The sequence below is a fragment of the Euleptes europaea genome, chromosome 6, assembly GCF_029931775.1.
Source record: "Euleptes europaea isolate rEulEur1 chromosome 6, rEulEur1.hap1, whole genome shotgun sequence".
NCBI lineage: Eukaryota > Metazoa > Chordata > Lepidosauria > Squamata > Sphaerodactylidae > Euleptes > Euleptes europaea.
In genome coordinates, this window is record NC_079317.1 from 109,103,592 (window position 1) to 109,120,273 (window position 16,682).

General features: G+C 47.1%; 1 protein-coding gene across 1 annotated transcript; it reads left to right on the forward strand.

Annotated features, from left to right (window-relative positions):
* Window positions 1–395: 395 nt before the first annotated feature.
* On the forward strand, window positions 396–14,852 carry LOC130479661 (olfactomedin-like). The gene is made up of 5 exons (XM_056852053.1): window positions 396–437; window positions 1,857–2,027; window positions 10,428–10,643; window positions 11,145–11,304; window positions 13,729–14,852. Exons 1-5 carry the CDS (start codon window positions 396–398, stop codon window positions 14,850–14,852), a joined length of 1,713 nt encoding a protein of 570 aa, XP_056708031.1.
* The last annotated feature ends 1,830 nt before the right edge of the window (window positions 14,853–16,682 follow it).

Sequence of the window (16,682 nt, forward strand, 5' to 3'; positions counted from 1 at the left end):
AAGAGATAACATATCTACAATCAGCACACGGAAATCAGTGAAATAAAACGGCTTTGCTGTTTCTTATCTCAAGGCAAAGATGTCAGTTTATATTTAAATAATACACAGTTTGCTCTTCGAACTCCCCCCACCCCAGTTTAAGAATGTAGAAAAGATTCAGTGTGTGAAGTGGGCCCAGCTGCAGCCCACAGAGCCACAAGCTTTTGTTCTTTATCTGATCAATCTTAATTACTTACAAAGGAAGGTACATATGCATGCAAGTAAGATGAAAGATAGTAACATTTTGTTCAACTGGCAAAATCCCAGTCTGGATTTTACCGCCCTTTCTTCCCATCAGCTTCCCCACTATAAAGCCTGTACAAACTACAGTGCAAACATCACATACTCTAGTAAGAATGAAGACACTTTTGCTGCAACTGCTCTTTGTGGCTTCCTTTGTAAGTATCTGATTCCAGGGAGGGGATGTCAGGCTCTGGCGGCATTGGGATGGGCATGGATTAGAATGTAGAAGATAAGGTGAATTGCCTGTTAATTTTCATCAAACTACAAGGATTCAAACACATATAATTTGGAGACATCTGCTTGGGTATTGTACACAGGTGGCCTGTAGATGGATTAACAATGAAATAAAATGAGATATAGAGACTGTGTATTTGTATACACAGCAGCTGGATGACATCATGCTGAATCTAGTTCCTACAAACAGATAATAAACAGAAGCTGAAATTTGGGTTTTTTTTATCAGTCTACAGACTTGTCCGAGGACTGTAAAGGTACCTCTACATTAGTCTAGCACATCCTTTGGTTTAGTAACTGAAAGGATCCAGAAGGGATTAATTTATACACTTTCAAAACTAAGAAGCATTAGACAGTTCCTAGTCCAGTTGGGTGCAAAGGAGGCATAAACACTTTTAAATAACAAACTAACTAATAATCTAAAAGGAAGAAGCCCAAATAAAGTTGCAGCCTAGCATGGGATGTTAGAAGCTGGAACCTTACAAGCATGACAGAAATATTCCCCCAAAGATCTGCAAGAACAACTGGTACTGTGGAGCCAGCTATGAGGGGACTGCATGGCCTTTCTTAGTAGTGATAAAGGAAAGGCAGGACAGTGGACAGGTTTCCATGAACAAAGCATCCAAGTCATTTTCAAGGACAGCCTCAAGTAGAGTGCATTACGATACTCCTGTAAAGTTGCAATTAACTAATTCTGTCCCGGCCCACCATCATGTTTACTCAGGTAGACTCTGTAATTCAAGCAGGTTTTAAGACTATATAATTCAAAAAGTTTACTTTGAAGCACAGTATTTGCTTCTGTCAGCAAATAGGGGTCTGTATTTCCATGCTCCCTTTATTTGTTGAACTGATTACTCCCACTATGGCTTGTTTCTCTACTACAATGAGTATGTATGGAGGTTCCAGTGCACATGACCTCCTGGCTCTTTCTTGGGGTTTTCGTGGAAAGCAACGGTTTGGGAGTGAGCCATCTCAGAGAGGTGTTCACAAATTGTGAATGCTTTGGCAATTCCTGAAAGCAAACTTCAGTCTTCAAAGCTGAAACTATGGAAATTACAATTGGAAACAAGGCATTTTTTGCCATTTAGTAGAGAAGGTCAACCAGCCTTGGGAGAAGATACATAGAAATAGGGTAAGTGTTCTTCTACTTACCACTTCTAAGTCGAGGTCTCAAGAAAAATCAAATAATCAGACTTATTCTAGCACTAAGTAGACATAACTTTCTGGTATAAACACATCAGAGGTATCTCTATGATGTCTTATATGAACTTGCAGGGAGGACAAGAGTGACCCCCAGTTTCCCCCCAGTCATACTTTCAATTTTCTATCTACTTTACCAGGTCATAGTCCATGGTGGCCATATCCAGAAAGTAGTAGGAGTGAAGGATGCGAGTGGCCAATGTATTTGTAACGTACAGCTGGCACATGTTTCCTTCCCTGTGAGTAAAGTGCAACAATTGGAGGGCGACTACTACAACCTGACTGATCATTTACAGAATGTACTGAACCAGGTAAGGGGCAGCTCCTGCTATGATGTCTGTCATCATCACATTCTTATTATCCCATAGTAACAGAGATCATGGGCTGCAACATACAGACTATGATAGCCACCACAGATATCTAATTGTTTGAAAGGTAACCATGGCAGGTTCCAAGGACTACTGCAGGGTACAGATGTATCTCCTTTCCTTATCACGGGAACTGAATAGGCACCTCCTTCCCCAAATCTCCTGACACAGCCATATGTATACCCCATTTTTCCTCCCACCACAAAGACTAGGCCACCAAAACCCAATGGATAGGGTTGCCAGGTCCCACTTCGCCACCGGCAGGAGGCTTTTGGGGCAGAGCCTGAAGAGGGCAGGGTTTGGGGAGGGGAGGGACTTCAGTGCCGTAGATTCCAATTGCCAGAGCCGCCATTTTCTCCAGGTGAACTGATCTCTATTGGCTGGAGATCAGTGTAATAGCGGGAGATCTCCAGCTAGTACCCGGAGGTTGGCAACCCTACCAATGGAAGCTCTGCAGGAAACCCACTTGCAGCCATCTGAGTGGTAGTGTTGGCAATACTGATGAGCACATTGGTGAAGGAGTACTGCGTACACACATATGCTAGATGGTGGTAGCTCAGTGTGTGTTAAAATGATCAGGCTTTCTCTTTCTTCCCCTTCTGCTGGGATGTTTCACAGGCTGCACACCCTTTTCTGTAGTGTCAAAGTAGTTTTACAGTACAATCCTAGCCATACCTTCTCAGAAGCATGTCCCATTGTATTCAATGAGACTTACTCCCAGATAAGTGGGCGTAGAATTGCATCCCTATAGTGCAATCCTGTGCACGCACACTTGGGAGTAGGGTTGCCAGCTACGGGTTGGGAAATACCTGGGGATTTTTGAGGTGCAGCCTGAGGAGGGGGGGTTTGGGGAGGGGAGTAACTTCAGTGGGGTATAATGCCATACAGTTCACCTTCCAAATTGACCATTTTCTCCAGGTGAACTGATCTCTGTGGCCTGGAAATCAGATGTATCTGGGAGATCTCCAGCCATCACCTGGAGGTTGGCAATCCTACTTGGTACTTAATGATTGATTTGCTCTGTTCAGAAAAATCTCAGAGATCCCTTTCTTGTAACTGATCTACAAAGATATGTGAAACAGTGGAACTTACTTCTGAGTAGATGTGCTTAAGCTTACAAGCTACTTCCTCAGCCCACAATGGGTTGAAAAATGGTCTACAAAGGCCATAATGACCCACTTTTTCCAGGGCAGTTTTTCTCTTCCCAGTCTGACCCTGTGTCAGTGAACTGCCCCCCTTACCCAGTGATTCTGGGGGCCAATCCCTGACTTTTTCCCAACCCCCCAAAATCATTAAGATTACCCTTGAATACAACCTTATGGGGATACCCTTGGGGGGGATTGTTGAAAATGCATTATATCTGCAGTTGGTTGGAGTTCAGGGCTAACACATGCGATGTGTGAGATCTGTGAAGTTATAAGAATCACAGTGTGCAAAGAGTACAACCGTTGCCACTCAGCTCTACCTGTTGTCTATAAGCAAAAATATTTTTCCTTTGTGGGTTTACCGAAGTTTATTATATCAGTTATGCTCTTAATGCTAGCTAACATTTTTCTTAAACCTATTTGATTTTCAAGCCTAGATCTGTGCAATTTGTTTTAAGACCAATAAACAAATAACTGCCCAACAGTATTTTGTATGTGTGTTTCTCAAACAACCAGCTCTCATACTGCACAGTAAATGATTGTTGAATATAAGCAGACATTCAAACACAGTTTGTGATATTTCATGGGGACTTGCTGGTTGAATAAATCTTTTACAGTTGTTTTATGATCTGCTTCTAGCCTGATGATGATATTATAAAAATCATTTACAATGTTGGCTGTTGTTACAGGCTGTTTTTATGCCCTAGCTGGGTTTTATGCTGTTTCTACACTTTGGCTTGAACCCACTAGAGCTGTTCCATGGGTGGGACAACTTCCTCCCAGAGAGCATGACTTTCTCAGCTTTCTTTTTCCTGCTGTGGTCCAGAATATTTCCCCCCCCCTCAAATTTTGCTCCTGGGGGTTCCAAGCAGGAGCTACAGTGGAAAGGGGAGTCAAGAAAATCACACTCTGTGGGTGGAAATCCTCCCACCTATGGACAAATTCTAGTGGATCCAAGCATTTGGTTGCTTTTATGCTTCTGTTATACCTTGGTTGAGTTTCATGCCTTGGGTGGGTTTTATGTTGTTTTAAAGCCCTGGTTGGGATTTTTTGGCTCTATTCGAAACCGGAAGTGACGCGTGTGGTATGCACACGTGCGTGCACGTTTGCCCGCTGACCCTCAGGTAGTCGGCGGGCAGAGGGGTAAATTGCCAGGGGTTTGCCCGCTACCAGCGGGCACCTGGCAACCCTACATATGTCGTCCCAGCAGATCTCCATCACTTTTTTTTCTTCAAAGTAATTATCAACTTTTCTTTGATGGGGCGGGGAAGGGGGGATGCTGCAGTAGAAAGCTTGTTCTACCCCAGTCCACCAGCAGGAGACAGATGGAGGCAATTTTTCACTCCATATCCCCTTCCTCACTGCTGCTCCCGAACCTTATAACCTTTTGACCATGAGGTTTCCTCAGTTTCTGGCATGATGTTTGGGGATATTTGGGGCCAGATAGGGAAGATATGCTTCTATGAGTGCCTTGCACTCCACATTATAGCTCTCCCCCTTCCTTGCAATAACAAACTATTCAGTCACCAAAAGCAGCTTCAGGACCATCGGAAACATCACAAAATAGTAAGAAAGCTTTTGAATTCCACAGAACTTTTCTTGGGCAGGGAGAGACTTACCCCATGTTACTTGCAAAAAAGATTGCCAGTAGCCAGCATAGTATAACCTAGGCTGCATATAGAGGGGATTTTTTCCTGCCTTGGTTTCCAAACTGTATCAGTTTTGTTTTTGTTTGGAGCATCCACACACTTTTCTTCTTTTTCCAATGTAGTTTGATCAAGCTTTCTAGAAAGAATTAAGTCCACACACATTAGCAAACTATCTAGATGGGAAGGTGCACATTTTCAGAAGTCATGCCCACAATGTCACCATTCCCCCTCTGTCAGACTCTTGTGGCTGCCATTTGTCCTGCCTTGCCACTGGAGGACTTTAAAAAATATTTGATAGCTATTGCACAGTAGCGCAATAACGGTACAATGACCTGTTACCATGATCTGCTAGTACCTCTAAATTTTCAGCTTGTATTTAGAAAAACTAGTCCTTTTCATTGTGAGGATATACTTTCCCCTTATATCTCTAAAACAAAAAGGGATACAGATATACTTTAAAAAATTAAACCTGGAAATTCAGAGGAACTAGTAAATTGCAGCAATAGATCTTTATGATATTGTGCTGTAGTCCATTGGGAAACACCAGTTTTTGAAAGCCCTCAAAAAGCTTTCTGGTGGTGAGGTGGGAAGTAGAAGTATGGACTACACTTCTGCTTTGGATTGGTTTAAATCATTCTTTATGGGTAGGTCTCAGAGGTGGGGATGCCAGGTCCCTCTTTGCCACTGGTGGGAGGTTTTTGGGGCAGAGCCTGAGGAAGGTGGGTTTTGGAGAAGGCGGGTTTAATGCCATAAAGTCCAATTGCCAAAGCAGCCATTTTCTCCAGGTGAACTGAATTCTATCAGCTGGAGATCAGTCATAATAGCAGGAGATCTCCAACTAGTACCTGGAGGTTGGCAACCCTACTCAGAGGGTTGCTGTTGGAGACCCACTGTTATCAGTGTGGGGGCATGTTGTGGGGTTCCTCAGGGCTCAGTATTATCCCTCATGCTATTCAATCTCTATGTCAAGCCCTTTGGGGAAATAATTTGTGGATTTGGAGTCGGTTGTCATCAATGTGCTGATGACATCCAGATCTGTATTTCTTTATCTGGATTGCTTGACAATGCTGTGGATATCTTGAATCCCCAGTGCTTTACTGCTATGGTTAAATAGTTAAAGGTGAACAAGTTGAAACTGAATCCTGACAGGTTGGTGGTAATGCCGGCTGGGAAGGAGGAAGTCTTGTGCTCCTCACTACTGAGGGAGTCCAGATGACGTTCAGTGACAGAGCCTTAGGGGCTATATTGGATCCAGCACTGTTACTAAAGAAAAAAGTTATGCAGCTGCAAAAATAAAAAATAAAAATGCATTCTATCAGCTTCTTTTCGCCAATAGATGTGGCTCCCAGCCTGTTTCTGCTGATCTGGCCATGTGGCTCCACACACCATGGTTATCTCAGGCCAGAAAACTGTAATGCACTCTATGTGAGTTTGCCCTTAAAAACAACTTGGAAACTCCAGTCAGGGCAGAACGCTGCAGCCTGGTTCCTGTTGGGGCACTATTTGGGACATGCATGTTGCATCCATTCTGTAGACACTCAAATGGTTACTGTTCAGCTACCAGGTTCAATTCAAGGTTCTGGTTATCACCTACCTAGCTCTGAATGGCCTTGAACCTACATGACTCCAGGACCACCTTCTCCCACTTGCTCCACTGCAAAAGCTTCACTCACGTGAGCAAAGCTTTCTAAAGATGCCATCCTGCAAAAGGGTAATGATCAGCAACTGCCCATTCATGTGCATTCTCAGCGGTGCCTCGCACTTTTTGGAATAGCTTGCCTGAAGAGGTCAGAAAGGCTCCCATGTTTCTGCAAAATGTTCAAAACCATAATGTTCAGGAGGGCATTTTAAAAAAGGGACTAACTTACTATGATGAAAAGAGCAAGAGACAAGTAGCACTGTAGAGACTAACAAAATTTCTGTCAGGTTATGAGCATTCATGAGTCACAGCTCACTTCTTCAGTATCTGAAGAAGTGAGCTGTGACCCATGAAAAGCATACCCTACCAGAAATTTTGTTAGACTTTAAAGGTGCTACTTGACTCTTCCTCTTTTCTGCTACTACAGACAGACTAACATGGATACACATTGTGATCTTATTACAATGAGCAGCCCAGGAGGGCACATTTATAATGGAATAAGATTGTTGTCCAATCCTACAATGGAATAGGATTGTGATTTGATATTCCTGTGTTAGGAGTGACATCTGGATTGTAATCTAGGCCACAAATCTTATTTCTGTGTTTCTCACTATCCATAAACCTATTACAATTCATTAGTAGCAATAGTTGTAGCAACTCAGCAGCAACAATAAAGTTAAATTATAGATAAAGCTCTCTTCTACACTTCATGTAAACATAGCAGTGTGTTGTAATTTTCTTGTTCCCGATTACTTTTGTTTCAGTTTCCTTTTTGGCAGTCATAGCAAAATCATGGTCTGCTTGAAATACCAATACTAAAAGCAAGAAAGAAGTGACAGGAACTCTCTCAACAATGTAATTTGTAGGGCTGTCAATTCGGTTCGGTCCGAACTGAAAATCAACTGAATTTCCCCTGATTCGGTGATTTTCAGTTCGGACGGATCCGAACTCAAATCTGGCGGGCAACCGGGGGGCCGAATTCAGCGAGTTCGGGAGTTCACGAATAAATTCGGCCAATTCGGCCCCCCCTTCAGGGCAGCCCGCTGAAAGGCGCGGGCTGCCCTTTAAACTGATCTGCGCCTCCCAGCTGGGAGGCTCAGATGAGTTTAAAGGGCAGCCCGCCTCCCTTCAGCGGGCTCCCCTGAAGGGAGGCGGGCTATCCTTTAAACTCATCTGTGCCTCCCGGCGGGAGGCACAGATGAGTTTAAATGACAGCCCGCCCCCCTTCACGGGAGCCCGCTGAAGGGAGGCGGGCTGTCCTTTAAACTCATCTGTGCCTCCCGGCCGGGAGGCACAGATGAGTTTAAAGGACAACCCCCCCCCCCTTCACGGCAGCCCACTGAAGGGAGGCGGGCTGTCCTTTAAACTCATCTGTGCCTCCCGGCCGGGAGGCACAGATGAGTTTAAAGGACAACCCCCCCCCCCTTCACGGCAGCCCACTGAAGGGAGGCGGGCTGTCCTTTAAACTCATCTGTGCCTCCCGGCCGGGAGGCACAGATGAGTTTAAAGGACAAACCCCCCCCCCTTCACGGCAGCCCACTGAAGGGAGGCGGGCTGTCCTTTAAACTCATCTGTGCCTCCCGGCCGGGAGGCACAGATGAGTTTAAAGGACAACCCCCCCCCCCTTCACGGCAGCCCACTGAAGGGAGGCGGGCTGTCCTTTAAACTCATCTGTGCCTCCCGGCCGGGAGGCACAGATGAGTTTAAAGGACAACCCCCCCCCCTTCACGGCAGCCCGCTGAAGGGAGGCGGGCTGTCCTTTAAACTCATCTGTGCCTCCCGGCCGGGAGGCACAGATGAGTTTAAAGGACAACCCCCCCCCTTCACGGCAGCCCACTGAAGGGAGGCGGGCTGTCCTTTAAACTCATCTGTGCCTCCCGGCCGGGAGGCACAGATGAGTTTAAAGGACAACCCCCCCCCTTCACGGCAGCCCACTGAAGGGAGGCGGGCTGTCCTTTAAACTCATCTGTGCCTCCCGGCCGGGAGGCACAGATGAGTTTAAAGGACAACCCCCCCCCCTTCACGGCAGCCCACTGAAGGGAGGCGGGCTGTCCTTTAAACTCATCTGTGCCTCCCGGCCGGGAGGCACAGATGAGTTTAAAGGACAATCCCCCCCCCTTCACGGGAGCCCGCTGAAGGGAGGCGGGCTGTCCTTTAAACTCATCTGTGCCTCCCGGCCGGGAGGCACAGATGAGTTTAAAGGACAACCCCCCCCCTTCACGGCAGCCCACTGAAGGGAGGCGGGCTATCCTTTAAACTCATCTGTGCCTCCCGGCCGGGAGGCACAGATGAGTTTAAAGGACAACCCCCCCCCTTCACGGCAGCCCACTGAAGGGAGGCGGGCTGTCCTTTAAACTCATCTGTGCCTCCCGGCCGGGAGGCACAGATGAGTTTAAAGGACAACCCCCCCCCCCCTTCACGGCAGCCCACTGAAGGGAGGCGGGCTGTCCTTTAAACTCATCTGTGCCTCCCGGCCGGGAGGCACAGATGAGTTTAAAGGACAACCCCCCCCCTTCACGGCAGCCCACTGAAGGGAGGCGGGCTGTCCTTTAAACTCATCTGTGCCTCCCGGCCGGGAGGCACAGATGAGTTTAAAGGACAACCCCCCCCCCCTTCACGGGAGCCCGCTGAAGGGAGGCGGGCTGTCCTTTAAACTCATCTGTGCCTCCCGGCCGGGAGGCACAGATGAGTTTAAAGGACAACCCCCCCCCTTCACGGCAGCCCACTGAAGGGAGGCGGGCTATCCTTTAAACTCATCTGTGCCTCCCGGCCGGGAGGCACAGATGAGTTTAAAGGACAACCCCCCCCCTTCACGGCAGCCCACTGAAGGGAGGCGGGCTGTCCTTTAAACTCATCTGTGCCTCCCGGCCGGGAGGCACAGATGAGTTTAAAGGACAACCCCCCCCCCCTTCACGGCAGCCCACTGAAGGGAGGCGGGCTGTCCTTTAAACTCATCTGTGCCTCCCGGCCGGGAGGCACAGATGAGTTTAAAGGACAACCCCCCCCCTTCACGGCAGCCCACTGAAGGGAGGCGGGCTGTCCTTTAAACTCATCTGTGCCTCCCGGCCGGGAGGCACAGATGAGTTTAAAGGACAACCCCCCCCCCCCTTCACGGGAGCCCGCTGAAGGGAGGCGGGCTGTCCTTTAAACTCATCTGTGCCTCCCGGCCGGGAGGCACAGATGAGTTTAAAGGACAACCCCCCCCCCCTTCACGGGAGCCCGCTGAAGGGAGGCGGGCTGTCCTTTAAACTCATCTGTGCCTCCCGGCCGGGAGGCGCAGATGAGTTTAAAGGGCAGCCGCGCCTCTCCAGCGGGCTCCGCTGCAGAGGCGCGGCTGTCATTTAAAGTCATCTGAGCCTCCCGCCCGGGAGGCTCAGATGAGTTTAAATGACAGCCCGCGCCTCTCCAGCGGAGCCCGCTGAAGGGGGGCGGGCTGCCCTTTAAACTCATCTGTGCCTCCCGGCCGGGAGGCGCAGATGAGTTTAAAGGGCAGCCGCGCCTCTCCAGCGGGCTCCGCTGCAGAGGCGCGGCTGTCATTTAAAGTCATCTGAGCCTCCCGCCCGGGAGGCTCAGATGAGTTTAAATGACAGCCCGCGCCTCTCCAGCGGAGCCCGCTGAAGGGGGGCGGGCTGCCCTTTAAACTCATCTGCGCCTCCCAGCTGGGAGGCTCAGATCAGTTTAAAGGGCCCCCGCGCGCCTTCAGGGAATCCCTGAAGGCGCGCTTCGGCCGAATTTTCCCCCGAACTCCGGATCCCCCCGAATTACCGGGGATCCGAAGCGGGGGAGTTCGGACTTCGGACCGTACCGACCCCACAAGGGTCAAATTCGGCCGAATCCGAACTGTACCGAATTTTTTTTTTGTTGACAGCCCTAGTAATTTGAGTATAACTTTTGTTTGTTCGTCTTCTAGATTTATACCTACCATTGGGTGGTGAATGATGGGAGAGCAAACCTGACAGAGCTGGACAAACGTGTAAGACGTGCAAAGGACTACGGTGCCAATATTAAACTGGAATTTAACAGACTCATAGAGGAGGTTTACACACTGGTGTCTTTGGCCAAAAATATAAGCCAGAACACAACCACTGACGAAAATAAAGTTGTGATCGGCCGCTTGATTAAGGAGGTAATGGCAAAGAATTTGAAATATCTATGTTCAAGTGCTCTACCCAGATTAACAGAAAAGTCACCTGAACAAAAAAAATTGTTTGAATTTTAATTAACTGTCTCCTGTTTATTATATTTTATTCAAAATGGTGTACAGTATGCATTTAATACCTCTTAGTGCCACCTCATGGCACATGACCATTTTCAGCGTGCTCCTTCTTTCAGTGTGGTGTAGTCGTTAAGATTGGTGGACGCTAATCTAGTGAACCAGGTTGGTTTCCTCGCTCCTATGCACGAAGCCAGCTGGGTGACCTTGGGCAGGTCACAGTTCTATTAAGAGCTCTCTCAGCCCCACCTATCTCACAGGGTGTCTGTTGTGGGAGGGGAAGGGGAAGTGATTGTAAGGGGAGGTGATTTGCTTTCCAGTTTTTAGTTCTAATTCTTACATGAATACTTCTTGTTTCAAGGGATAATGATCTCAGGGAAGCATGGACCACACTCATACTATTTCATCTTTCAGATCAATGGCATAGCTAGCACAATAATTGCGATGAAAGACCGTGACAGAGATAACGTAATCACAGTACAGCGTGAGGTCGATACTCTCCGGAAAAAACTCATAGAATGCGAGGAAGCTCTTGCCATTGTTCCATCAACAGTGGCAAACAAAACTAGTTTTGGTGAGTATTGCCAGCAACCTTATAACTGTTGGCTAGAAATGAGAATATGTGGAGGGGGCGTGGAGGGTAAAAGAAGCTTCGTCTGTTCTGAAAGCTACAGACCTATCCTGAGGGACAGGATCTGGTGACCATCATCCATGGTTTTGTTCCTTCAAAACCTGGTCAAACTAAAGCATTCAGCAGAATACAGCAGCCTGCCTCTTAATGAGCCAATAGGATGAGGGAAGACCACTGGCTGATGATCATGTCCAGACCCAGCTTAACACTCTGGAATTTTTAAAGTGCACATGGCTCTGGTATCCAGCCTGTGTCAGGGAACTGTTCACTGCATTGGAATCTCCCCCTTTAAAGCTCTGCTAGGGAGGACTTGTTCTTACATGATTCAGAGCTGTTCACTTTGGATTAGAAGCAGAGCGTTGCCTTTGATTTTTAAAGGCACGGTCTGCCCAGGGATGCCCGGCACTATCCAGTGTTAGAGAGATTTAGGAAGTATGTGAATACCTTTTTTAAAAGGATGGTTTTTGTCTGGTTGTACTCTACTGGTGCTTTTGACATTTGACGTTGATTTTATTTTTCTGTATTATAAGTACAGCAGAGAAAAAAGATATGGTGAACTGAAAGCCTGTTGATTATGCTAATATTTCACCACATCATTGCTGTCCTATGTGAAGATTCCGTCAATATGCAACAAACAAAAATAAAACAAAAACAAAAATCCAGAAGTACAAAGACATGTAGGCTTTAGATTGGAGTCCTCAGCACTGTCATAGTCTTCGTCTTTCGTCTTTCTGACTGGATCATTCCCCCCTCCCTCCCCCAAAGCCTTCCGAAGAGCACTGGAGACAGGCAATAGTCCCAAGGCTCATCTCTACCAAGAGTTCAGCCTCACCCCACACCTCCTACACAGCTCTAGGGAGGCAGAAGAGGGGAGAAGCTAAGGAAGGGGGAAGGAGCTCAGGCTATGGCCTAGAGGGGTTCCTTTTTTAGATGGGGAGGTCTGGCCGGGGCCTGGCCAGGCTGGCAGGAACTCGCGAGGGCTTTGCCCTTTCTTTACTATTGAAAGGTAGCAGTTCCTCAGCAGAGAACTGAGGAGCAATTTCTACCTATCTTGTCAGGTCTTATGGCTTTTCTGGTAGTCAGGAACTACCCTGGGCTTCCCCATTCCTCCCTCCCCAGTGATGGGGAATGTGAAGAGAGTTGTTTGAAGAGGAGCCAATGTGCTTATTTCTCCCAAAGCCCAAAATCTCTCCAAAGGGATCAAAGTTCCTTGTCCACACTGGCAGAGGTCAGTTCGAAAAGGATTTCTCTGTAAAGCATCTTTTCCAATGGGATATGAAACAATGACATCCCTTTGCAGCAAATGCACAGTCACACACAGAACAAAGCACTACTCCAGAACTCTCCACAGTGTACAGTGCCCACAGTGCCACAGAGGGGCAGCTTCCACTGGATTTGGGAAGCCGTGTGTGTGGACAAAGCACAGACCGCACAAAAAGAAAACTGGCAGATGTTGGGCAGCATTTTGCCATAGCCACTGCAAATGTTGCATAAAAATTAGCAGCAGCATGGAGGTAGCCAGGGCACAAAGGAGGAGAAGGAAGCAGTGGCAGCCAGGAGGAGGATGATAAGGAGGAAGCCAGGAGGACGATTAGGCTTGCCAGGCCCCGCAGCTCCACCGGCAGGAGCTTCACGGGGCTGTGGCGTTAGCGTGCGATGCGCCTACATCACTTCTGGGTTAAACACTCTAGCGATCCCGGATGGGGACGCTCTAGCGATCCTAGCCAAAACTCTATGGTTTCCATAGAGTTTTAGCCTAGGGTGCTAGAGCGTCTGCATCACTTTTGGGTTAAACCGAAAGTGACACGTGTCCTGCATCTGCACACACGAACCCTCAGTGCCCGCCAGCCCTCAGCTGGCCAGCAGGCAGCTCGGTGGTTGGGCAGTAGTTTACCCACCACCACTGGGCAATTGGCAATCCTAAGGACAATAAGGAGGAAGGTGAGCTAGAAATCCGGGGGGTGGGGGGCGTCAGCTGCAGCCAGGGGTGGTGGTGGAGAGTCAGAGCTGGCAACGGGGAGTAGACAATCTGGACCTGGAGGCAAGGGATGGAGGAAGCCAGTGGTGAGGAGGAAATAGGACTTCCCCTCCTTTCCTGTGAGTTCCTGAGGATCCTCCTTGTGGTTCCCCCCTCTTGTTAAATCAAATGCAGATGGGAATAAATCCCCACTGTAAAAGAAATAGGATAACTACATTATGAGCAGCACAGCAAGAACTAACAGAACAGAACCAAAGAAATTTCACCCAGGAACTTCTCAAACAGCAGTAACAGGACGAGACCCATAATTCTTCATCTCCTAGGTGTCTGTGAACAAGCTGAAGCGGAATTGCACTTGCAGAAATAAATTCCTTCTTATTCCTACACAGGTACGTGTCGACACAATGGACTACAAAGTGTTAGTTCACCGGTTCTGGTGAAATTGAACTGGAAAGGGGCAGATTTCAAAACTGGATCCTGGGGGAAAGATTTTGCCTTGGGCAGCAAATTTAAGGATCATTTTTGGGTTTATCCAATGAACAAAGATGAGCGTACACTGGAGACTTACCGTCTATACTCTTCGTTCAAAAAACTGCTGCTTTACTCTCCCATCCAGGAACATAGCCATAACGTCAATTCTGAAGGCACCTGTGAGAACTGTGGTCAAGGGGGTGGGGTGGTTTTCTACAATGGTTCATTTTTTTACAACTGTTATGATAGCAGAGCCCTGTGCAGGGAAGATCCGTTTACCATGAAGGTCTCAAGGATGGAATTAGATGACCAGGACCCTGCTTCCTTCAATAACTGGTACTCCTATAAGGACGCCAAATATCAGGACATGGACATGGCAGGAGATGAAAAGGGCCTGTGGATGATTCATAGCTCTACAACAGCCAATGGGAATGTACTAATTAGGAAAGTAAACCCTAACACCTTGAAAGTAGGAACACCTTGGATTACCACACAGCCAAAGAATAAGCTGACAAATACTTTCATGATCTGTGGAGTCTTGTATGCCACCAAGAGAGTGAATTCGACACACGAGCAAATATATTACTATTATGACACTAACACAGCCCGGGAAGGCAATATAGAAATCTCCATGGAGAAATTTATGCCTACTGTGCAGAGCTTGAATTACAGTCCCAATGACGAGAAGCTCTACATGTTCAATGAAGGCTACTTGGTTTATTACAACACCACATTCAAAAATCATATTCAAGGAGAAAGCAGAGGAGGAAGGTTTTTTGCTACTGATCATGACAGTGAGAGAGTGCAGGGTCTGGTGAGGAAAGGAGCACAGGCTGCTGCTGTCCACAAAGGCGGGAGTTCAGTGAGCACCACGGAGCTGGATTTGTTGAGCAAAAAAGGACGTGATGCCAAGCTGGAGGAAGGACAGGTTGCTGTTAGCGAAGTAAGGCAAGAAGCCATGAGGAAGGGCAACCAGCTTGTTGCTACTGAACAAGGCCGAAGTGTGACTCAGGAAAGGCTGGCTGAAGGGAGCAAAGATTAAGATTAACAATGGTAGGAACTGTTTTGTAAATAAACATATTGTTCTAAATGAATGCAAGAGTTATACCTCCCCCCAACTTATAAAGCTGGATTTGTCTGAAAAAATAAATGCAGCATCATGCACAGACATTCTTGGCAATCACACCTATCTTTGGATTTCTTTTGTTAATGGTACAGGTATATATACTGTAAGAGCATCAAAAAACCTGCAAAGACACTAAATAGCTCATCGAATCCCACCTAGTCTCTTCTCCACCAGTAACCATCCAATGTATTATCTCTTTAAATGTTTCAGTATGAGGACTCGTCACACATAGTCCTAAGGCCAATTTGATTCTCAAATAAAATGTGTTTCTACGGTTGTTCACCTAAAGATGCCCTTTTCATAATGTAACTTACCTGCTGATCTTGATTCCTTGTAGCAAAAGAAAGATTGCAAATGTCCTTGTTCAAAACAAATTCTTTGTTCAGTTTTCTTCAAAATGAAGTGCTGTCATTACAGCCCTGGTGCCCTCGTGAACTGTCCTGTCAGTAATAAAGCCTTCCCCATAATCTTTTCTAAACTGATCTAGACCTTTTTTGAAGTGCATTTCCCTGGCCCCATGAAAACAGTGCTAACAGCTATTGCTCCTGCTCCTTGAGTAAGAGGATAAGACATAAGCCAAGTTTGTGTTTATAAACCATAACTCGCTTGCATGCCTGTATATACAGATGATCACCGCAGAAGTGTATCACAAGCAGAGCGTGGCACTATTTTCCATTCTTGCCATAGCTTTAATTGACAAAACTGGGATTGCGAGAAATCACCCCAATAGAAATAGAAAAACATGGCAGGAGAGAGTCCCGCATTGGGATCACACTGATCAGCATTGCTACTGGGACTTCAATACGGGGACCACAATACTGGAGACAAAAGGAAACAGACGTTTTGCATAGTATGGGATTGGTTGCACAATGCAGCATGACCACATCAGCCCCCGGAATTCTGGCTAAAGAAAACCTTTACTGCATAAGCAAGAGGGGAGTCACCACCTTTGTAGAGATACCTGGCCTCTACCCTGCTTAGTTATACATTTAAAGTCAAGAGAAGCACCACAACTGTTCAAAATACCAAGCTCTAAAAGGACATACAGATGTGCAGACAATTAACTTTTTCTAGACTTCCAGTGTTTCTAAGGTTGTGTTGCAAGCAGATATGATTACTTTGAACATAGCTTCTGAAATACCAAAACGTGCCAAAGTGGGAATGGACCACATTTGTTTATATCTCATCCTTCTCAGCTTGTAGAAGCACATCACACATAGTATTTGAGGGGAAGGAAGCCAATGAAAACATTCCCCATGGTCCCTGCCCTAGCTGCTCTTTAGGCTGTGCAGTCTGCCTAAGTGGCTGCCTTCCTCCAGTGTTTCCCCAGCCCTCGGAAGATCATATGGACAGAAGCTGCTGTCCAGCACTCAAGTCAGTGTGAGAAATGGGAGGGAAGGTTGCAGCTGTGTTATTGGTGCAGTTCTGCACCTGTAGGGAAGTCAAAGACACCGCACAGAAAATGTGACATGCTATTCTTCTCCTTCAGTCCCTATAGCGGGAAACACAACAAGCAGGCCCCAGCAGATGGCATGAAAAACCTCATTCTGTGCTCTGAAAAATGCCAACACATCCACGGTGTATAAAAAACCCCCAACCCTAAGTGTACGAGGCTTAACGATTGATTCCGAATACCGAAGTGGGTGGGTAAGATTGCTCCCAGAACTCCCTGTGGTTTTTTGCCTGAAATTGGGACAGGAGAAGTTGGATGGCAAAGATCTGCTGGCAATGCTCCAACTCACATTC